The sequence below is a fragment of the Magallana gigas genome, chromosome 1 (assembly GCF_963853765.1).
Source record: "Magallana gigas chromosome 1, xbMagGiga1.1, whole genome shotgun sequence".
Classification (NCBI taxonomy): domain Eukaryota; kingdom Metazoa; phylum Mollusca; class Bivalvia; order Ostreida; family Ostreidae; genus Magallana; species Magallana gigas.
The window spans coordinates 1,759,693-1,779,202 of record NC_088853.1 but is presented as its reverse complement, the minus strand read 5'-3'; the positions used below and the strand labels follow the sequence as shown (position 1 = coordinate 1,779,202).

At 36.7% G+C, this 19,510-nt stretch overlaps 3 protein-coding genes across 4 annotated transcripts in view; 1 reads left to right on the top strand and 2 right to left on the bottom strand.

The window, feature by feature from the left end:
- LOC117687312 (talin) overlaps positions 1-14,464 on the bottom strand; it is a 105,171-nt gene extending 90,707 nt beyond the window's left edge. Inside the window, 5 exon segments of the mRNA XM_066078783.1 lie at positions 114-263; positions 9,408-9,556; positions 9,889-9,958; positions 10,825-11,604; positions 11,950-14,464. Of these exon segments, the coding sequence (XP_065934855.1) occupies positions 114-263; positions 9,408-9,556; positions 9,889-9,958; positions 10,825-11,604; positions 11,950-14,464 (3,664 nt within the window).
- LOC117681709 (uncharacterized) lies at positions 1,628-9,279 on the top strand. Of its 2 annotated transcripts, none has more exons than XR_010711013.1 (2): positions 1,628-8,657; positions 9,134-9,279. XR_010711013.1 is itself a non-coding variant. In XM_034447364.2 (2 exons), exon 2 carries the CDS (start codon positions 2,504-2,506, stop codon positions 8,282-8,284), a length of 5,781 nt encoding a protein of 1,926 aa, XP_034303255.2. In that variant the 5' UTR covers positions 1,628-1,832; positions 2,309-2,503; the 3' UTR covers positions 8,285-9,279. The 2 variants fall into 2 exon arrangements, 1 of the variants encoding a protein (XP_034303255.2); XM_034447364.2 differs by having other exon boundaries at positions 1,628-1,832; positions 2,309-9,279.
- Positions 14,465-14,672: 208 nt separating the features above from the next.
- Positions 14,673-18,857, bottom strand: LOC136272975 (paraneoplastic antigen Ma3 homolog). The gene is made up of 3 exons (XM_066076363.1): positions 18,503-18,857; positions 18,102-18,171; positions 14,673-17,880 (listed from the first exon to the last, which is right to left on the bottom strand). The coding sequence occupies exon 3, from the start codon at positions 16,275-16,277 to the stop codon at positions 15,033-15,035; it is 1,245 nt and encodes a 414-aa protein (XP_065932435.1). The 5' UTR covers positions 16,278-17,880; positions 18,102-18,171; positions 18,503-18,857; the 3' UTR covers positions 14,673-15,032.
- Positions 18,858-19,510: the final 653 nt, after the last annotated feature.

Sequence of the window (19,510 nt, the reverse complement as noted above, 5' to 3'; positions counted from 1 at the left end):
AAAACTCAATACATTTATTTTAATCTAAATTTCATCAACTACTCCAATTGAAATCATTTGATCAAAACTTTATGAAAATGTCCAATCAAAACATATCAATGAACGTAGCCTACGTTCGTCGTCCGTGTGGAGTTTCTTTCTCATCTCGTCGAGTTTCTTCTGGTCCTTGGCGATGGACTTGTCTCGGCGGAGAGTCAGCGTCTCCTCTTTCTCGTCGTCCATCATCTCGCGAACCAGGGAGTATTCCTCATGGTTAGAGATACCTGGAGAATAATACAACTGTGATAGGATTATATTTAGCATGGTCACATGTCAAGCACGTGTTCGTCTATTGCTGAAGCAAAACGTAACGATAAATATGATTGGTTGTATTCGTTTAAGTATCATTCGGAAAATGTCTGTGTGGGGAAAAGCTGGTTCGAGTTATAAAAATTACATATAGTCGTTCTGATTGGTTAAGAGAAACACATGCACCCCCAGAGCGCGGTGTAATAAAGTCAGGATTTGACTTAGTTCGGCAGTTGACGTGGAATCTTCTCTAAGGCTCGAGTCAACTCACTTCCCCGGGTAGAAGGGTGGGCCCCAGTCTCCGTTTCCCGTCTCGTTCATGAATGGCCTTGCTAAGCATTTTGTTTATTGTCCCTTAAATTTTCCATTGTGCAGCGTTTAGTCTGTGCTAAGTGGGTTGGCATTAGGTTTGGGTTACTTGGACTTTAAATTAACTTTAAGGCAGGCTTACATTTACGTTGTAACGTGGTAAGGATGGTGATAACGGGAAGTTTGTATAACTGTATATTTGTGTATATAACATTTGTTCATTAATAATTCTATGGATCCATAACAAGTGTTTTCATTTACATGTAGCTGGAACTTGGAGTAGAGTTAGTGTGATTTTGAAATACTCGTAAATATTTGATAGAGTGATTGAGCGTTGATATAACTTTCTAGAACATTTACATTATTACGGAGTTTTGGATTTAGACTAAGAAAACTGACAGATTTGAGACTGACTTAACTTAAGCGACTAGAGACTTAAGAATATCATGGAACTTCTGGTATAAATTAAAGTTATAACCACTATACGATTACACAACAATACAGAAAATATGTTGATAAGTGTTGCTGTATGTTACTAACACTTACCCATCTTGGTACAAATTGTGTTGCCCAACTGTGTGGCTGTCATTCACCTTACATATGTGTTTGTGTTGCTACATGTTGCGTGTGTTGCTATTTGGTGCTGTATGTGCTAACATCTGTCCATCGAAAATTGACCCCCACCAAATTAAATGATTCCACAGTACCTATCTTGATATAGATGGTGACCATCAGTTGCCCCACTGTGTAGCTGTCATCCAACTGTAACTTATGTGTTTCTGTGTGTTGAGAGTTACAGTGTGTTGCTATATGCAGTGTGTTGATGTATGTTGCTTTAAGTTGCTGTATGTTGCTTAGACTTACCCATCTTGGTACAGATGGTGACCATCAGCTGCCCTACTATAACTTCTTTTTTTGTGTGTTGCTATGAGTTGCTGTATGTTGCTGTGTGTTACTTAATGTTGCTGTATGTTGCTTAGACTTACCCATCTTGGTACAGATGGTGACCATGTGACAATGTTTTTACTGTATGTTATAGCCAATTTAACATTATATACATTTTTCCGGATTGAGTTTGAATTTTAGAATATTCCGGATTTCCGGATTTGGTTTTGTTATTAGGATTTTTCGCGGGGAACAAGCAGTTTAGATTTTTTCCTAGTCCCTGTGCTGAACACCATTTACATTTACCATGTTTACTATGTTTGTTTCTACGAGAGAAAACTTCTAAGTTGGTAAGTTAACATGAAATCTGCTTGTGTATTGTTTTGTGCAGAAAGTTATGTATAAACGATAGATATAAATGTGTAAAGAAAAGTGTTCAACTGTAAAGATGTATTTTTAGTAACATGTTAGAATGTTGGCACAAGGGATATATCTAGAATGTTATATAAATTTAAAGCTATAAGTATCATCGTAGCATGTTTCTATTGTATGATATATCGGAATTTAAGGTTTCATTGTTTGGATGCGATGTTTTGTGCACTCTACCATAGGCATACATATATATTCATTTTGAATTGTGTAATTTGCTAGTAGTACGAGTTTCGTTATATTTGCTAATTTACTAGAGCATATATATAAGTGAAAGTATTGTTTACAAGAACAGGGGCATATATATTTACTAGAGTGATATTTGTCATATGCTGAGTGTGTTTTGTATGTTTATTCAAAGCATCAAAACTTATGTATGTTTTCTTTGTTTTTCCAGTTAATCACATCATCACATCTAGTCACATCACGTGTCATTACATCAAGTCACGTCATCATGTCGTAAATCATCATTCTAGTTATACAATGACTGAATAAAGATGTGCATTAGCAACAAGTTGACTCTTCCTTGATGGTAGTCAGTACAACATTAACAACTTAGAAGATCTTGTCCCTAAAGAAGCTGTACTTCGTCATGGCGGATGGTGCTACGGGAGAGACAAGACCTAGAACTCATACCGAGAAAGGTTTAGAATATCATCTCGATCGTAAGTCTAAGTATCGTCGGGGATGTGAAAATAAACTGGTGTCTTTGAGTGAGGATATCGAAGAATTATTGACAACATCAACAGATGTGAATGAAGTCAAAGAACTGTACAAGAAATGGCTGAAAGTTTACGATGAACTTTTATTTACACATGAAAGTCTTCAGGGCTTATTGAAACTTTCGACCGGAAGTGGAGAAAGTGATGACAAAGAATTTCAGGACAGGAATTCCCGATTTCATAAAGTGAAAGATTCTGTAGAACAGTGGTTCGCGAAACATTCAATGCAACCGACTCCAAAGAAAATACCATCTGATGTGAAATCGAGACTGTCGAGTGCATCGAAAACTTCAAGTCAAATTTCACTCGAGAAATTAAAAGAAAGTCAACGAAAAGCAGAACTGTTGGCCAAAGCATCAGCTTTAGATGAACAACGAAAATTAGAAGCGGCTAAACTGGAGCTGAAAATGAAAGAAGAAGAATTGAAGATTAAAACTGAACTTCAGATAAGTGATGCACGATCCAAATTATTGGAAGAATTAGAGAAAAGTGAACTCCGTGACCAAGAACTAGAAAACTCCCTCATCAATGAAAATATAGACAGAATTGTAACTTTTGATCTTGATCGTGAGAATGAGTTCACATGTGACAATTCTACTCCGCGCATTCCTCATCGATCTGTGCAACGTTTAGTTAGACCAGAATTGTCAACACCCATATATGATCCAAGCAGTGAAATACAGACTGTCGCTCGTGAATTGAACAAACCAAAAGCTGATCTACAGAAGTTTGATGGAAACCCTATGAATTACACAAGATTTCTCAGACAATTCAATGCCAGAATTTGTTCTAATACAGAATCATACGAAGAACGGTTGAACTATCTATTACAGTTTACTGTTGGTGAAGCACAAAGAATCGTTTCTGGTTATTCATATCTGGATGCTGAACGTGGCTACAAAGCAGCACTGGAAGAGTTGAAGGATCGTTATGGAGACCCTGACATTATAGCGCAAGCATATGTGAAGAAAGCTCTCGATTGGCCTCCAGTAAAACCGGACAGTGCAAAAACTTTAGATCAGTTTGCTATATTTTTGCGTGAGTGTCAATATGCTGTTGAAAACATTGATACTGGTCGTGTACTGGAATATTCAGAAAATTTGAAACTGTTAGTGAAGAAATTACCATTTTACCTTCACGACAAATGGCGAAGCTGTGTATATGAACTGAAAGAGAAGAAACAAGCTGTGAAGTTTCACCATCTTGCTGACTTTGTTCGCAAAGAAGCCAAAAAAGCAACAGATCCTATATACGGAAGAGAAATTATGAGCAGTTCAGCCAACAAACGTTTTCAAGACCAGAAGAAATCAGAAGCACATAAAAACTTTGCTGTGAAAACCAACACAAGATCTTTTTATGATAACAGTGCTACACAGATGAAACCAGTTTTCAAACATTGTACATTCTGTAATGGAGCCCATTCATTGGACATGTGTTTGAGCATTACTATTCTACCTCTTAAAGACAGATATGCGTTCTTGAAAACAAATGGACTGTGTTTTGCATGCTTGAGATATGGACATGTGAAAACTAATTGTCGACAAAGAATGACATGTGCTCATTGTAAGAAGTATCATCCATCCATTCTTCACGTTGATCCTCGACAGAATGAAGGAACAAATGGAGCTTCAACTTCAAGAGAACATACTGACGGTGAAAACCCTTTGTTCGCTATGTCATCTACAGTTCATATGGGGGCTGGAAAACAAGCGCTACCTATTGTGCCGGTCAGAGTCAAGTCAAAGTTCAGTGACAAATACCTGGAAACATATGCTTTCCTTGACTCAGGAAGCAATGCAACATTCTGTTTGGAGGACATTGCAAGATTGTTAAAACTGGAGGGAAGGAAGATGAACCTCAACCTTACGACAATGGGCCAACAGCATACTCAGACTTCTCATGTGATTTCCGGGTTAGAAATATCCGACATCAATGGTGTGAATGTGTTGGAACTTCCTCCGGTCTACACACAACCTACTTTACCTGCATCGAGGACAGATGTGATTTCTCCAGAGGATATTGAGAACTATCCATATCTCAGTGATATTGAACTTCCCAGGATTGACAGTGATGTGGGAATTCTGATTGGAGTCAATGTGCCTAGGGCAATGGAGCCTTGGGATGTTATACCCAGTGTTGATAATGGACCGTTCGCTGTAAAAACTTTGCTAGGCTGGGTGATAAATGGCCCACTCGAAATTCATGCGACTTCGAATGATACATATGTGTCCGTTAATCGTGTAGATGCAAAACTAATGAACAACTTGGAGGAACAGATTCGCAATCAGTTTAATCATGACTTTAATGAAAGAACTATTGATGACAAGTGTGAACCCTCAAAGGAAGACAGAAGATTCATAGAATGTGTGTCAAATTCTATTCATTTTGAAGACGGACATTACGTTATAAGTCTTCCGTTTAAGTCAGAAAACGTGTGTTTACCTAACAACAGGAAACAAGTTGAACAAAGACTGTCTTCACTTCAGAAACGATTCAGTCGTGATGAAAACTTCCACAAAGAATACTGTGTATTCATGAACAAGATTCTTGAAGAAGGATATGCTGTCAAAGTTCCAGATGAGAAAGTTATTCAAGATGACGGACAAGTGTGGTACCTACCTCATCATGGAGTATACCATCCTAAGAAAAGGAAGTTGAGAGTTGTGTTCGATTGTGCAGCTCGATATCAGGGAACTTCATTGAACGAACAACTGTTACAAGGACCGAATCTCACAAATACTCTGATTGGTACACTCTTAAGATTCAGACAAGATGAGATAGTGATCATGGGAGACATCGATAGCATGTTTTATCAAGTGAAAGTACCACAGGAGGATGCAAGTTTCCTTAGATTCCTATGGTGGGAGGATGGAAATCCTAGAAAACGCATAATTGAGTACCAAATGGTAGTACATTTATTTGGTGCGACATCATCGCCAAGTTGTGCAAATTATGCTTTGAGGAAAACAGCCCAAGATTACAAAGGACTTTACAACACAGAAGTCATCAACACTGTTCTTAAAAACTTTTATGTGGATGACTGTTTGAAATCAGTGAAAACCGTAACTGAAGCATCTTCTCTGTTGTGTGATTTGCAAGATCTTCTTATGAGAGGAGGATTTCATATTACTAAATGGATTAGTAATAGCCGAGAAGTTATGACCTATATTCCAGTCTCAAGGAGAGCAAAGGAAGTCAAAGACTTGGATTTGGAAAATGATACCCTTCCCATCGATAGAGCCCTGGGAGTTCAGTGGTGTGTTGAAAATGATGTTTTTTGTTTCAAGAATGACATTAAAGATCAACCCTTAACGAGAAGAGGTATCTTATCCATGGTGAGCAGTGTGTTTGACCCACTGGGATTTTTGGCCCCGTTCACTCTAAAAGCAAAGTGTTTACTACAAGAACTTTGTAAACTTCAGCTAGGATGGGATGAGAAGATACCAGGGCATCTCGCACTACAGTGGAACGAATGGCTACAAGATCTAGAGAGACTTTCTGACTTTAAAGTGTCAAGATGTTATAAACCTGTTGGATTCGGAGAAATAAAGTCCGTACAGCTACATCACTTCGCAGATGCCAGTGAACGTGGATATGGAACTGTATCCTATTTAAGACAGGAGAACTTTGATGGTGCAGTTCATTGCTCATTCGTTATAGGCAAGTCACGTGTCGCTCCATTAAAACAGACGACAATTCCTCGACTAGAATTGACAGCGGCTACAGTAGCAGTTCGCACAGATAAGATGTTGAAGTCCGAGTTAGATGTACCTATAGATGAAACTGTGTTTTGGACAGACAGCATGGCAGTTATTCGGTATATAAGAAATACCTCATCTAGATTTCACACTTTCGTCGCAAATAGACTTGCAGTGATTCACGAAGGCTCCTTACCTGATGAATGGCGATACATCAATACCAAACAAAACCCTGCTGATCTTGCATCAAGAGGCATGTCTGCTAATGACATTCTTCAAGGAAAACATTGGATAACAGCACCTGAAGTCTTGTTAGCAAAAAATGATAGTTGGGCTGAAAAACCAATGGAACTTTCTGATGAGATACCTGTTGACGATCCAGAGGTAAAAAAGATCACAGTGAGGGCAGTTATTCATACACGTGAATCCAGTGATAATCATGTTGATAGTGTTGAAAGACTCTTGAACTATCATTCCTCATGGTACAAGTTAAAGAAAAGTGTGGCATGGATTCTCAAAATAAAGAAAAAACTGTTTCTCAGAACTCGACGCAATACACAATTAGAAAATCAAGCAGCTGAGACATGTTTATCAGCTGAGAACTTGCAGGAAGCTGAAGTTGCTATTTTGAAATTCATTCAAAGAAAATCATTTGCATCAGAAATCGAAGAGCTGAAGAAAGGACATCCTGTGAAATTTAGTAGCAATGTCAGAAAATTAGACCCTATTCTTGATGATGGACTAATTCGTGTTGGTGGTCGATTGCACAGAGCAAGTATGCCGTTTGAAACCAAGCATCCAATCATCTTACCTAAGGATCACCACGTGTCAAATCTGATATTGAGACAGATCCATTGTGAACTGAAACATAGTGGTAGAAATCATATGCTTTCTATATTAAGACAAAAATACTGGTTAATACATGCGCCTTCTTCTATCAGGAAGTTGATTTCAAAGTGTATATTATGTCGCCGCCAAAAAGCTAGAGTTGGAGAACAGAAAATGGCTCAATTACCAGAAGATCGTTTAATACCTGATGAACCACCATTCACTAGAGTTGGCGTGGATTATTTTGGTCCTTTTGAAGTGAAATTGAAGAGAAGTCACGTCAAACGTTATGGTGTTATCTTTACTTGTCTTGCCAGTCGTGCTGTGCATTTAGAAGTTGCGTCTTCTTTGACTACAGATTCCTACATCAATGCTTTACGTCGTTTCATTGCACGCAGAGGTCAGGTGAAGAAAATTCGCTCGGACAATGGGACAAACTTTGTTGGGGCAAATCGTGAACTTAGAAACTCGATAAACGACTGGAATGTGTCACAGATTCATGAAGCAATGCTACAGAAAAACATAGATTGGCAGTTCAACCCCCCAGCAGGATCCCATCATGGAGGTGTCTGGGAGAGAATCATCAGGACCATAAGAAAAGTGATGAACAGTGTTCTTCGAGAACAGATCCTAGATGATGAAGGACTCAATACACTTATGTGTGAAATAGAGGCCATTCTCAATGACAGACCAATAACCAAGAATTCCGATCATCACAACGACCTAGAGGCTTTGACACCAAATCATCTCTTGTTAATGAGACAACAGCCAAATTTACCGCCAGGTGTGTTTACGAAATCTGACAACTACTGCAGACGTCGTTGGAGGCAGGTTCAATATATGGCCAACCTCTTCTGGAACCGATGGGTGAAAGAATACCTACCATTACTGCAAGAGCGTCAAAAGTGGCACGAAGTGAAGAGGAACCTGAAAATCGGTGATGTGGTTTTAGTGGTGGATTCGAACTCTCCTCGTAATTCCTGGCCCATGGGTGTGGTTTTAGAGACTGTTCCCGATCGTTTTGGACTGGTGCGACAAGTTAAAGTAAAGACAGCAACGAACACTTTGATGCGTCCAATAGATAAACTGTGTCTTATTTTGGAAATGGACGAACCTTCTGTGTGATGTGTTATCAAACTTTCATTGTGCTTTTTCATATTTATTGCTTATCTAAGGCAACCTATGACATTTTATTGACACGGGTACTTTTTCAATATGTATAATTTGATTATATATCAAGTATTATGATTTGTATAATTGTGTCACATAATGTTCCACAATTAGGGGGCTGGATTGTTATAGCCAATTTAACATTATATACATTTTTCCGGATTGAGTTTGAATTTTAGAATATTCCGGATTTCCGGATTTGGTTTTGTTATTAGGATTTTTCGCGGGGAACAAGCAGTTTAGATTTTTTCCTAGTCCCTGTGCTGAACACCATTTACATTTACCATGTTTACTATGTTTGTTTCTACGAGAGAAAACTTCTAAGTTGGTAAGTTAACATGAAATCTGCTTGTGTATTGTTTTGTGCAGAAAGTTATGTATAAACGATAGATATAAATGTGTAAACAAAAGTGTTCAACTGTGAAGATGTATTTTTAGTAACATGTTAGAATGTTGGCACAAGGGATATATCTAGAATGTTATATAAATTTAAAGCTATAAGTATCATCGTAGCATGTTTCTATTGTATGATATATCGGAATTTAAGGTTTCATTGTTTGGATGCGATGTTTTGTGCACTCTACCATAGGCGTACATATATATTCATTTTGAATTGTGTAATTTGCTAGTAGTACGAGTTTCGTTATATTTGCTAATTTACTAGAGCATATATATAAGTGAAAGTATTGTTTACAAGAACAGGGGCATATATATTTACTAGAGTGATATTTGTCATATGCTGAGTGTGTTTTGTATGTTTATTCAAAGCATCAAAACTTATGTATGTTTTCTTTGTTTTTCCAGTTAATCACATCATCACATCTAGTCACATCACGTGTCATTACATCAAGTCACGTCATCATGTCGTAAATCATCATTCTAGTTATACAATGACTGAATAAAGATGTGCATTAGCAACAAGTTGACTCTTCCTTGATGGTAGTCAGTACACTGTAAATGTCTTTCCTGTTCCAGCTTGGCCTGTTATCAAGATATTGTTATCATTTTCCGCAATGTTTACACATTTTTCCTGGTCGCTATCTATTTTCGCGGGTTCTTACGATTTCTCTGGACTTACCGTATGCATTCGAAACATCTCTGACTTTATATGGAGAGCCGCCGCTAGGCGTCGCGTTGCTCGATGCAAACTTCCGTTGCTTTCGATGAAATGGAATGGTATCGAGGACGTTTCGGGTCACTGGGTGGTTAAAACGGCATGTATACTTATATAAATGTTACAGTCTTTGTTTAAAATAACTGACAACAAAGATATCTGTATGGTTCGTTTATTCGTATCCGGACACAGTGACTTTAAAATTTGCAATGTATATTTAAGCCCTGAAATATCATAAAACAATAATATAATTTATATCAAAATATAACATTAGTACAATATATATGTATTTCCATCAAGATAATATTTTTACATTATCTTACTATAACTGTACTTTAAACATTTAGCGGGAGGTAACTCTTATAATGTACATGAATTACATTTCTCCAAAATAAGTCATAAAATATATTAATCAGATAAAAAATATTCGAAAACACTTTCTCACCATTCTATGGGAACAGGCTCATAATATGTACACCGAATGCGTGGTGACATTATATTGACATTGACTGATTCTGTAATATGAACAGAATAATTCTAAAAATATTTATTACTAAAGTATAATCTAATTGATCTTATAAATGACCAATTTAATCAAATATCTGATCATCATAAAATTCTTATATACAATTGATTTGAGAATCAATTAATACTATAATAAATAAACCAAATATTGATCTTTATAATCAACACTGTATTCCATATAAAAAATATCTTTTCATTCTAATTCATTCATACTCATTAGTTTGTGATCATGGACTTAATTAATGTTTTCTGCAATTTATAGGATAATCAATTTATTAATAGTAAGTGTTATAGGATATTAGTATACTTAGTATAACTTACCAGAAAAAGAGCAAGGTCTGGTCCAAAATTAAATTACTTCTCTATATAAATATATAGTCTGTTCTGGTCAATGTCCAGACAAAGATTGTCAAACTTGGCGGTAAAACACATAAAGCAAAATATACAAACCAACCAAATTCAACCTGACACAAACAACCAATAAAAACCAAGATCACAAATATCTACTGACCAACTCATGATCAAGTACTGCCCTAAGGGTATATGTACATGTGTATGAATTAAAAGAGAGGGTGGATCTTACTTTTTATATGTGTAATGTTTAGATGTATTAATTACAATAACTTTATTTATTTATATTACAATAACTTTATTTATTTATTCCAATCAACAATTTTCATACTCTTACACTCTCCCCCCGGTCGCAGAATGACTTCCACGTCATTCAACTCGGAAGCTGCATATATCTGAAAAGTAACATGGCATAAAATACATATATTTACAATTTAAAAAAAATATCATGTATTAGAACATGTAGAAGCAGACACAATGTTAAGTAAAGCCATCTGGCATCTACTTCGGTCAATGTCTCGTAATGAACCATCATTCATCAACCCTTTCACAAATACTGCTCTTTGTAGCCAATCTGGTTGTGTCTGGTTCATCATGACAAACTCCTTTGTCCATGCTGGCATTTTTCTTTGTCTGGTAGATCTTCTTGGGGCTGGAGTAGGTATATCGACATTTTCTCTGGAAGGCATTTCATCTTCAGAATCATCAGATTCATTGATGTCATCATCAGTGCTATCAACATCATGGATGATATTCTCATCATCATCATCATTGTTGACATCATCCTCTGGTTCATCATCATTGATGATCTCTTCAGGTTGATTCTCAGGCTCTCTATCCTGATGGGAAGCGTCCTCCCTTGAACCAGCTGCTGAAGCTTCCTCAGTTGTAGATTGATCGTCATCATCTAAACTGGAAGTAACTTGGGAATTTTCATTTCTAAATGCAGAGTTATCTACATAAGAAAATTCACTGTCACTATCTGAATCATTCTCAGTAATAATGCTTACTGGTTCTGCCTTCCTTCTCTTTCTAGGAGTAACTGGAGGAGGAGAAGTACTTCTTGGAAGCTTTGTTCCGATAGGTAGAAGCAAATTTCTATGAAGAACTCTAGTTCTTCCTTCTCCATCCTCACGTCTGACTTTATAAACAGGAATGTCATCATTTGCTTTCGCTAAAATGACATAAATATCATCTTCCCATTTATCAGCAATTTTATGTTTGCCGTCGTATGCCACTTTCTTGACGAGAACTCTGTCACCTTCCTCTAAAGTGATGGCTCTTGCTTTTATGTCATAACGGCATTTCTGCTTATGCTGAGAAGATTTTATTGCTGTTTGTGCCTGTCTGTAAGCATCTTGCAGTCATTGCTTCAGCTCGGATATGTACTTAGTTGTACACTTATCCTCAGAATGGCTGATGGAAAATCCAAAGACCACATCTACTGGCAAAACTGGTTCTCTTCCAAACATTAGATAGAATGGTGTGAACCCAGTTGTATCATGTCTAGTAGAGTTATATGCGTGAACCAGTGTGTTAATATGCTTTTTCCAATTAGCTTTCTGAGCGTTATCTAATGTTCCTAGCATTGATAATAATGTCCTATTGAATCGCTCTGTAATACCATTACCCATAGGGTGATATGGCGTTGTCCTGGATTTAGAGATGCCAAATATGGAGCATAATTCCTTAATGATGTTGCTGCAGAAATTTGTCCCTTGGTCCGAATGAAGTTTAGCTGGAATCCCGTAATGAACAATGAAATGGTTATAAATAGCTTCTGCTGTTGTTTTGGCTGTTTGGTTCTTGGTTGGCACGGCAATTGAATATCGTGTGAAATGATCGGTTATGACTAAAATGTTTTGTATTCCTCCTTTCGATGGTTCAAGAGTGAGATAGTCCATGCATACAAGCTCTAGTGGCTCTGATGTTCTGATGTTGACCAATTCTGCTCTCTCATTGCTGGTCTTGCTCTTAATGCATCTTTCACAGGAGTTGATCCAATCAGAAACATCACGCTGCATCTTTGGCCAGTAAAATCTTTGCCTAATTAAGGAGAGAGTCTTATCTCGCCCTAAATGACCCATCTTGTTATGTAAGTATTCCAAAACAGTGGGATACACTGATGCAGGAATTACATATTGCTGATGAGTATTGTCATCTACTTTGACTTCTCTGAGTAAAATACCTTCTTTTACTCTTAGTTTGGCAAAGTTCCTGTGGTAAACAAAATCATCTTCAGTAATAAGTGTCTCTCGTTTGGGTCTAATACATTCCTGTACCTTGTTTTTCCAAAAACTAACAGTAGGATCTGTGTTTTGGATTTCCATGATATCCAAATACTTTCCAATATCTGTACAAGGTTGTACTTGGTTGCAAATAGCATCATCTATAGCAAGAGATTCTGCATATGGCTGTCCAGTTGCAAGCTGGCAAATTGCCTTAATGGTGTCACTAGATACTGTTTCCACTTCCTTTAATCTGGATAGTCTATCTGCATCTATATTTGTTTTCCCTGGTTTGTAGATGATCTTGAAATTAAATGAAGCTAATGCTGAAATCCATCGATGTCCAGTTGCATCCAATTTTGCTGAAGTTAAAACATAGGTAAGGGGATTATTGTCGGTGTATACTACAAATTCTTTGCCTTGAAGGTAATCTGAAAATTTTTCTGTGACTGCCCATTTAAGTGCCAAAAATTCCAGTTTGTGAGTAGGATAATTCTTTTCAGATCTACTCAATCCTCGACTAGCATATGCTATAACTCTATCCATTCCATCCTGCTCCTGATATAGCACTGCGCCTAGTCCTGTCTGACATGCATCGGTATGGAGCTTAAAAGGTTTGTCGAAGTCTGGGTAACCTAGGACGGGTGGTGATGTAAGTTTCTGCTTAATGAGGTCAAATGATGTTTGCTGTTCCTTCTCCCACCTCCACTTTGGATCCACTTTCTTACTTCTTGATTTTTTTCCTGTGGCCATGATATCTAATAAAGGTCTAGCAATTTTAGAGAAATCATGAATAAATTTTCTATAGTATCCTGCAAACCCTAAAAATTGTCTTACCTCTTCAGGATTCTGTGGAATAGGCCAGTTTTTAACTTTAGCAAGTTTATCAGGGTCTGGCTCAATCCCATGCTCGGACACAATGTGTCCTACATATTTAACCTTCTTCATAAGTAAGGAACACTTTTTGGGAGAAAGTTTAAGCCCATAATCTCTAATTCTCTGGAAAACTTGCTGAAGGCGATTAAGATGTTCCCTGAAAGATTTAGAAAATATGATTAAATCATCTAAATATATAAAACAAATTTTTAGATGAAGGTCGCCTAAACATTGCTCTTGAAGACGCTGATAGGTTGCAGGGGCGTTTGCAAGGCCGAAACTCATGCGGTTAAATTCATAAAACCCAAGTGGACCAACAGTGAAGGCAGTTCTCTCCTTATGCTCCTCTGCAATTTCTATCTGATGATAGCCGGATTTCATATCTAATACACTGAAATAGGTGTTACCTGAAAGAGAATCTAAAATCTCTTCTATTCTAGGCAGAGCATAATTATCTTTGATAGTCCTAGAATTAAGATACCTATAGTCTATACATAGCCGCAAGGATCCATCATGCTTTCTAACTAAAACTACATTAGATGAAAACGGAGAATGAGATGGTCTGATAATGCCTGCAGCTAGTAAATCCTTGATGTGAGTACGGACTTCCTCAACCAATGCTGGTGGTACTCTCCTGTACTTCTGCTTAAAAGGTATCTCATCAAGGAGTTCAATTCTGTGCTTCACTTTGTCCGTTGTACCTATGTCTGTTGCTCCTGTTGAGAATATATCCCTGTAAGAATTCAACAAATTCAAACAGTCCTGTTTTTCATCTTCTCCAATATCATCTGGGAGTTGGATTTTGGATATAATATCCTCAATTTGCTCTGAGCTTGACAAAGAGGGTTTCTCAACTGTTGTGTCCTCAATAGCAACAGGCTGTATTTCGCAAATCACTCCTTTTGGGGATATTGAAATAGTCCTGGTTGTTATGTTGTTGATGGTGACAGGCATTGTTTGACACTCTTCATACACATACTGATGCAGTGTAGCCTCTATGTCTACATCAGATGGAATGCAGGATTTTTCAGATTGCTGCATCATGACAGTTACTTGATGATAAGGAATCTTCTTATCCAAGTATCCAAGAATGGTCACATGACTGTTCGGAGGGATGATAACTCTATCTGTCTCAGCACTCTTTACTAATCCTAATACATAACCATGTCTGTGTAACTCCCTCTCTCTCAATGCAATGCATCTGAATGCTAAGTACCATGGTGTGTAAATGGCGCATCCTGCAGAAATCTTGGGCCAAACTCCTGTTTTGTCACATCCATTAGGTTCTGTAAGATGTTTGTTCCTATAAGCACTGGTACATGTGCATTATAATTGCTCTTGGGAACAACTAAAAACAGACAATCACTTAGTTTGTTCAAAGATGGAATACCAAATGGTGTTAAATCAACACATACATAGCCAAGATAGGGCATCAGTTGACCATCCGCACACTCTATATTGATAACGTCGTCCAGTGAATGAAGCTCTACGTCTGAAAGGTACTGATTATAAAATGCTTCGCTTAGAGTGGATACTGTTGCTCCTGTATCTAGAAGAGCTGTACATTGTACATCATTGATGGCCACTGATATTTCATTTGGTTTTCCAATTAGTTGTTTTTCTCTGGGACTCTTGATCCTCTCGCCAACCCCTTGTCCCCAGGTGCTGACGTGTTGTAGTTTAAAGCCTGGCGCCTGTGGTTGACTAAAACTCTGCATCCCACAGCGATATGGCCTACCTGTCCACATCTATAACAAGTAGGGGGTTCTCTTACCCTGGAACTCTGAGGTTCCTTAGCAACATCTGTACTTTGGGGCTGAGGAAATCTGGGATATTGCCTATATCCTCCTCTGTATCCTCTTTCCTGTCTGCCTCTCTGATATGGTTGTCTTGGTGCCCTATAAGGCTGGGGCATAGGAGTATAAGAATACTCTTTTTCCTTCATACTTCTGACCTCAGTGGTTAACTGATTAATCTTAGCTTCTAAGCTATCGAATCTGTCAGCTGGCTGATCTTTCACTGTTGCAGCTTTTGCTGTAGCTGATTTCTTTTCTGTAGTTTGTGGATGATGTTCAATCTCCAATTTTCTCACAGATGTTCTCAATTCATCGAATGATTTGCATTTATCATATAGATGTCCACATATATCTTTAAGTGAAGGTCGAAGTCCCTTAAAGAACATGGTTCTTAGCATCTCCTCGAACTGACTACGGTCAATGAGGTTTTTCTGTATGGCCTTATTCAGAATATCCTCCAATCTACAACTCCATCTCGCACATTCTTCATCCTCTCTCTGTCTAGCACTGTAAAACTCTGACAGAATGTCCTCTTTTTCAGCCACTGTGCCATAAATACTGTCTAGCTTCTGTATAATTGAGGATATTCGTGCTCCTGGTCCAAGATGCATTACCACTCGACTTGCTTCTCCTTTAAGTGAGCGTCGTATAGCATGATGAATGACATCTGGACTATAAGACTCATTATAGAGACATTCCACCTCATATCTCCAAACTTCATATGTTGCATCATTCTTAGAATCTCCGGAGAAAAATGGAATTTTAGGGAACTGACTAGGAGGTAGAGATTTGGCAGGTTGTGAAGAAGCAGAGGCAGTATCAGTACTTACAACCTCTTCCTTGATCTTCTTCTCCTGAACAGCAGATGACATCCATGATAAAAAATCTTCAGCTGAATCAGCTTTTGGTTTCATCTTTAGCTGCTTGAGTGCAGATACCACTTTGGCTATCTCCTCTGTTGACATTGATTCCTCAGTGTCTGCCATGGTGTTAAATTGTATGATTGTAGCTAACACAAGTAATATTGAATATATCAAAGAAAATTCACACAAATTCATGCAATAATACAATGCATGTATCCAAGTAGATGTTGGTAAAAGCAAATGAGTAACTAAATTTCACACAGATTATATATCTGCAAGAAATGGCAAATTCAGCAATGTGAATTGTTTTAAATCAGGAGGGTAGTTCAAAATGAACCATAAATAATTTGGACAGTATGCAAAAGGCACAATAAATTATTGCAAGCAACAGCTGATAATGTTTCTTTAAGTAAATGAATCAAAGAAATAAATAAGTTCTACCTGAAAGATAAGATTCAGTTCAAATATAAAGATGACAATAAACAAATGACGAAAGAATTCAATAAATCTTTTTCTATATTGAGATAAACTAGAAAAAATACCGAGATGAATGGAAACAGCGAATTTCCTCGATTACACTTTGTTTACTTCCGGTGAAACGCAATTATAACGGAAATCGAGCCCGATTAGATTTTTTTTTAACGGCAAAAACCGAACCCGATGATTTTTGAACGGCGAAAACCGAACCCGATGATTTAGATACGAGTAGAAATAATATATAAACAATGGAGATAAAGCTTAAAACTAAATTAAAGGGGAAATTAATTAAATGTGAGTTTTAAATACTGTGTATAGCTATCAAACAACACAGAAACCACTTAGACTGATACTACTACAACTCTGCGACAGAAAACTTGTTCAACACTGAACTCACCCTCAAAATAAACAATGATGCAAACCAACTCAATCAACCGGCAAGGTAGTCCAAATCTCACGTCAGTCTCGTCAATAAACTGTCAAAAGTCTTGAGAGTATACAGCAAATAGTTTTCTAATTAGCTTTTATAATTAGTATATTTGGAAATACGGGGAAAACAATATGGGTTGTGCGCAAATTGTTAATGTTTTCACTTACACTGTACTGTACCCACACTTCCTTTCTTGCTATTGTTGTTCTTAATTTCAAATTCAAATGATCAATACACAATAAAGGGCAAAAATATATCTCAACAAAAAAATGGTTTAAGGATTGTGGCCAAACGCAACCCTGTCTCAATCAATATTACACAGGTATTTAAATCCGGATAACTTATACTAAAGTGCACTGTCAAACTAAAGAAATCACAGATTTACATGCTTTGTGGTATACCAATTCTTTCAACAGTTTAATGAATTATGATAAATCAAGACTTGTCTACCTTGAGGTAAAGTGTGCATACATGCGCGCACACAAATTACTAATGTCAATATGGTGCACCAAAGTCTTATATCTATACGACTCACCAGGTGAGATACACAGTTTGTTTGCACGTGTTGTACTCTGTCAATGAGTTGAACAGCTGATCCTAGGAATAACAATAGATGCGCGGATCCCAGTCAATTTAGGAACACAGGCGCGGAACACTAGTCATGGTTCAATAGGAATACACTGGCAATGGTCGTCATGGTTCACAGTTCACTGGGTATAGGGTTGGTGAAGTCTTTCCAGCTCCAATTACATATAAAGTCACTGTGTCCCAACGTGGGCGCCAAAATGTTACAGTCTTTGTTTAAAATAACTGACAACAAAGATATCTGTATGGTTCGTTTATTCGTATCCGGACACAGTGACTTTAAAATTTGCAATGTATATTTAAGCCCTGAAATATCATAAAACAATAATATAATTTATATCAAAATATAACATTAGTACAATATATATGTATTTCCATCAAGATAATATTTTTACATTATCTTACTATAATTGTACTTTAAACATTTAGCGGGAGGTAACTCTTATAATGTACATGAATTACATTTCTCCAAAATAAGTCATAAAATATATTAATCAGATAAAAAATATTCGAAAACACTTTCTCACCATTCTATGGGAACAGGCTCATAATACGTACACCGAATGCGTGGTGACACTATATTGACATTGACTGATTCTGTAATATGAACAGAATAATTCTAAAAATATTTATTACTAAAGTATAATCTAATTGATCTTATAAATGACCAATTTAATCAAATATCTGATCATCATAAAATTCTTATATACAATTGATTTGAGAATCAATTAATACTATAATAAATAAACCAAATATTGATCTTTATAATCAACACTGTATTCCATATAAAAAATATCTTTTCATTCTAATTCATTCATACTCATTAGTTTGTGATCATGGACTTAAATAATGTTTTCTGCAATTTATAGGATAATCAATTTATTAATAGTAAGTGTTATAGGATATTAGTATACTTAGTATAACTTACCAGAAAAAGAGCAAGGTCTGGTCCAAAATTAAATTACTTCTCTATATAAATATATAGTCTGTTCTGGTCAATGTCCAGACAAAGATTGTCAAACTTGGCGGTAAAACACATAAAGCAAAATATACAAACCAACCAAATTCAACCTGACACAAACAACCAATAAAAACCAAGATCACAAATATCCACTGACCAACTCATGATCAAGTACTGCCCTAAGGGTATATGTACATGTGTATGAATTAAAAGAGAGGGTGGATCTTACTTTTTATATGTGTAATGTTTAGATGTATTAATTACAATAACTTTATTTATTTATATTACAATAACTTTATTTATTTATTCCAATCAACAATTTTCATACTATTACACTAAGTATAAGAAGAAGTCATTAAATCATTTTGTGACCTACTTCTCGCCAGAAACCGGTAGACAAAGGGTATAAATTGTTGAAAATGAACTGTGAATTGAGCCCCCCCCCCCCCCCCCCCCCCCCGATGGCGAGTGTCGTCCCTTTACCTTTTTAGCTCACCGAGACGAAGTCAGGGGGAGCTTATGCTAGGTATCAGGAGAAAACGTACCCAAGAGAAAACGTACCCAGGAGAAAACGTACCCAATCTCTAGGGTACGTTTTCTCCAGGAGAAAACGTACCTGGATACGTTTTCTCCAGGAGAAAACGTACCCTATGAAAATCATAATTATACTACTTAATAGTTTTAAATACTATTTTGCATAATAAATATACAGAAATGAGTTTTATAGATATATGAATTTAATACTTTATGATTTTAAAGGGGTTGGACATATTAATAATTTTCAAATGCTACTTTAATGCATATTTCAATGCATAGATGTATAGAAATATATTCATTTTATGAATAATATCTTTATAATAATTGTAGCAACTTTTATTTTAGTACGAATTTAATAATGACCTGTCATAAAGTGTTATCTGACTACTTCTTCTAATTATCCATTTATCGGTAGCCTTACCGATTTGAGTTTCTCCA

What these genes read in the sequence shown, in the direction of transcription:
- LOC117681709 (XM_034447364.2), top strand. Translation starts at nt 2,504, where the DNA reads ATGGCGGATGGTGCTACGGGAGAGACAAGACCTAGAACTCATACCGAG.
- LOC136272975 (XM_066076363.1), bottom strand. Translation starts at nt 16,277, where the DNA reads ATGAATTTGTGTGAATTTTCTTTGATATATTCAATATTACTTGTGTTA.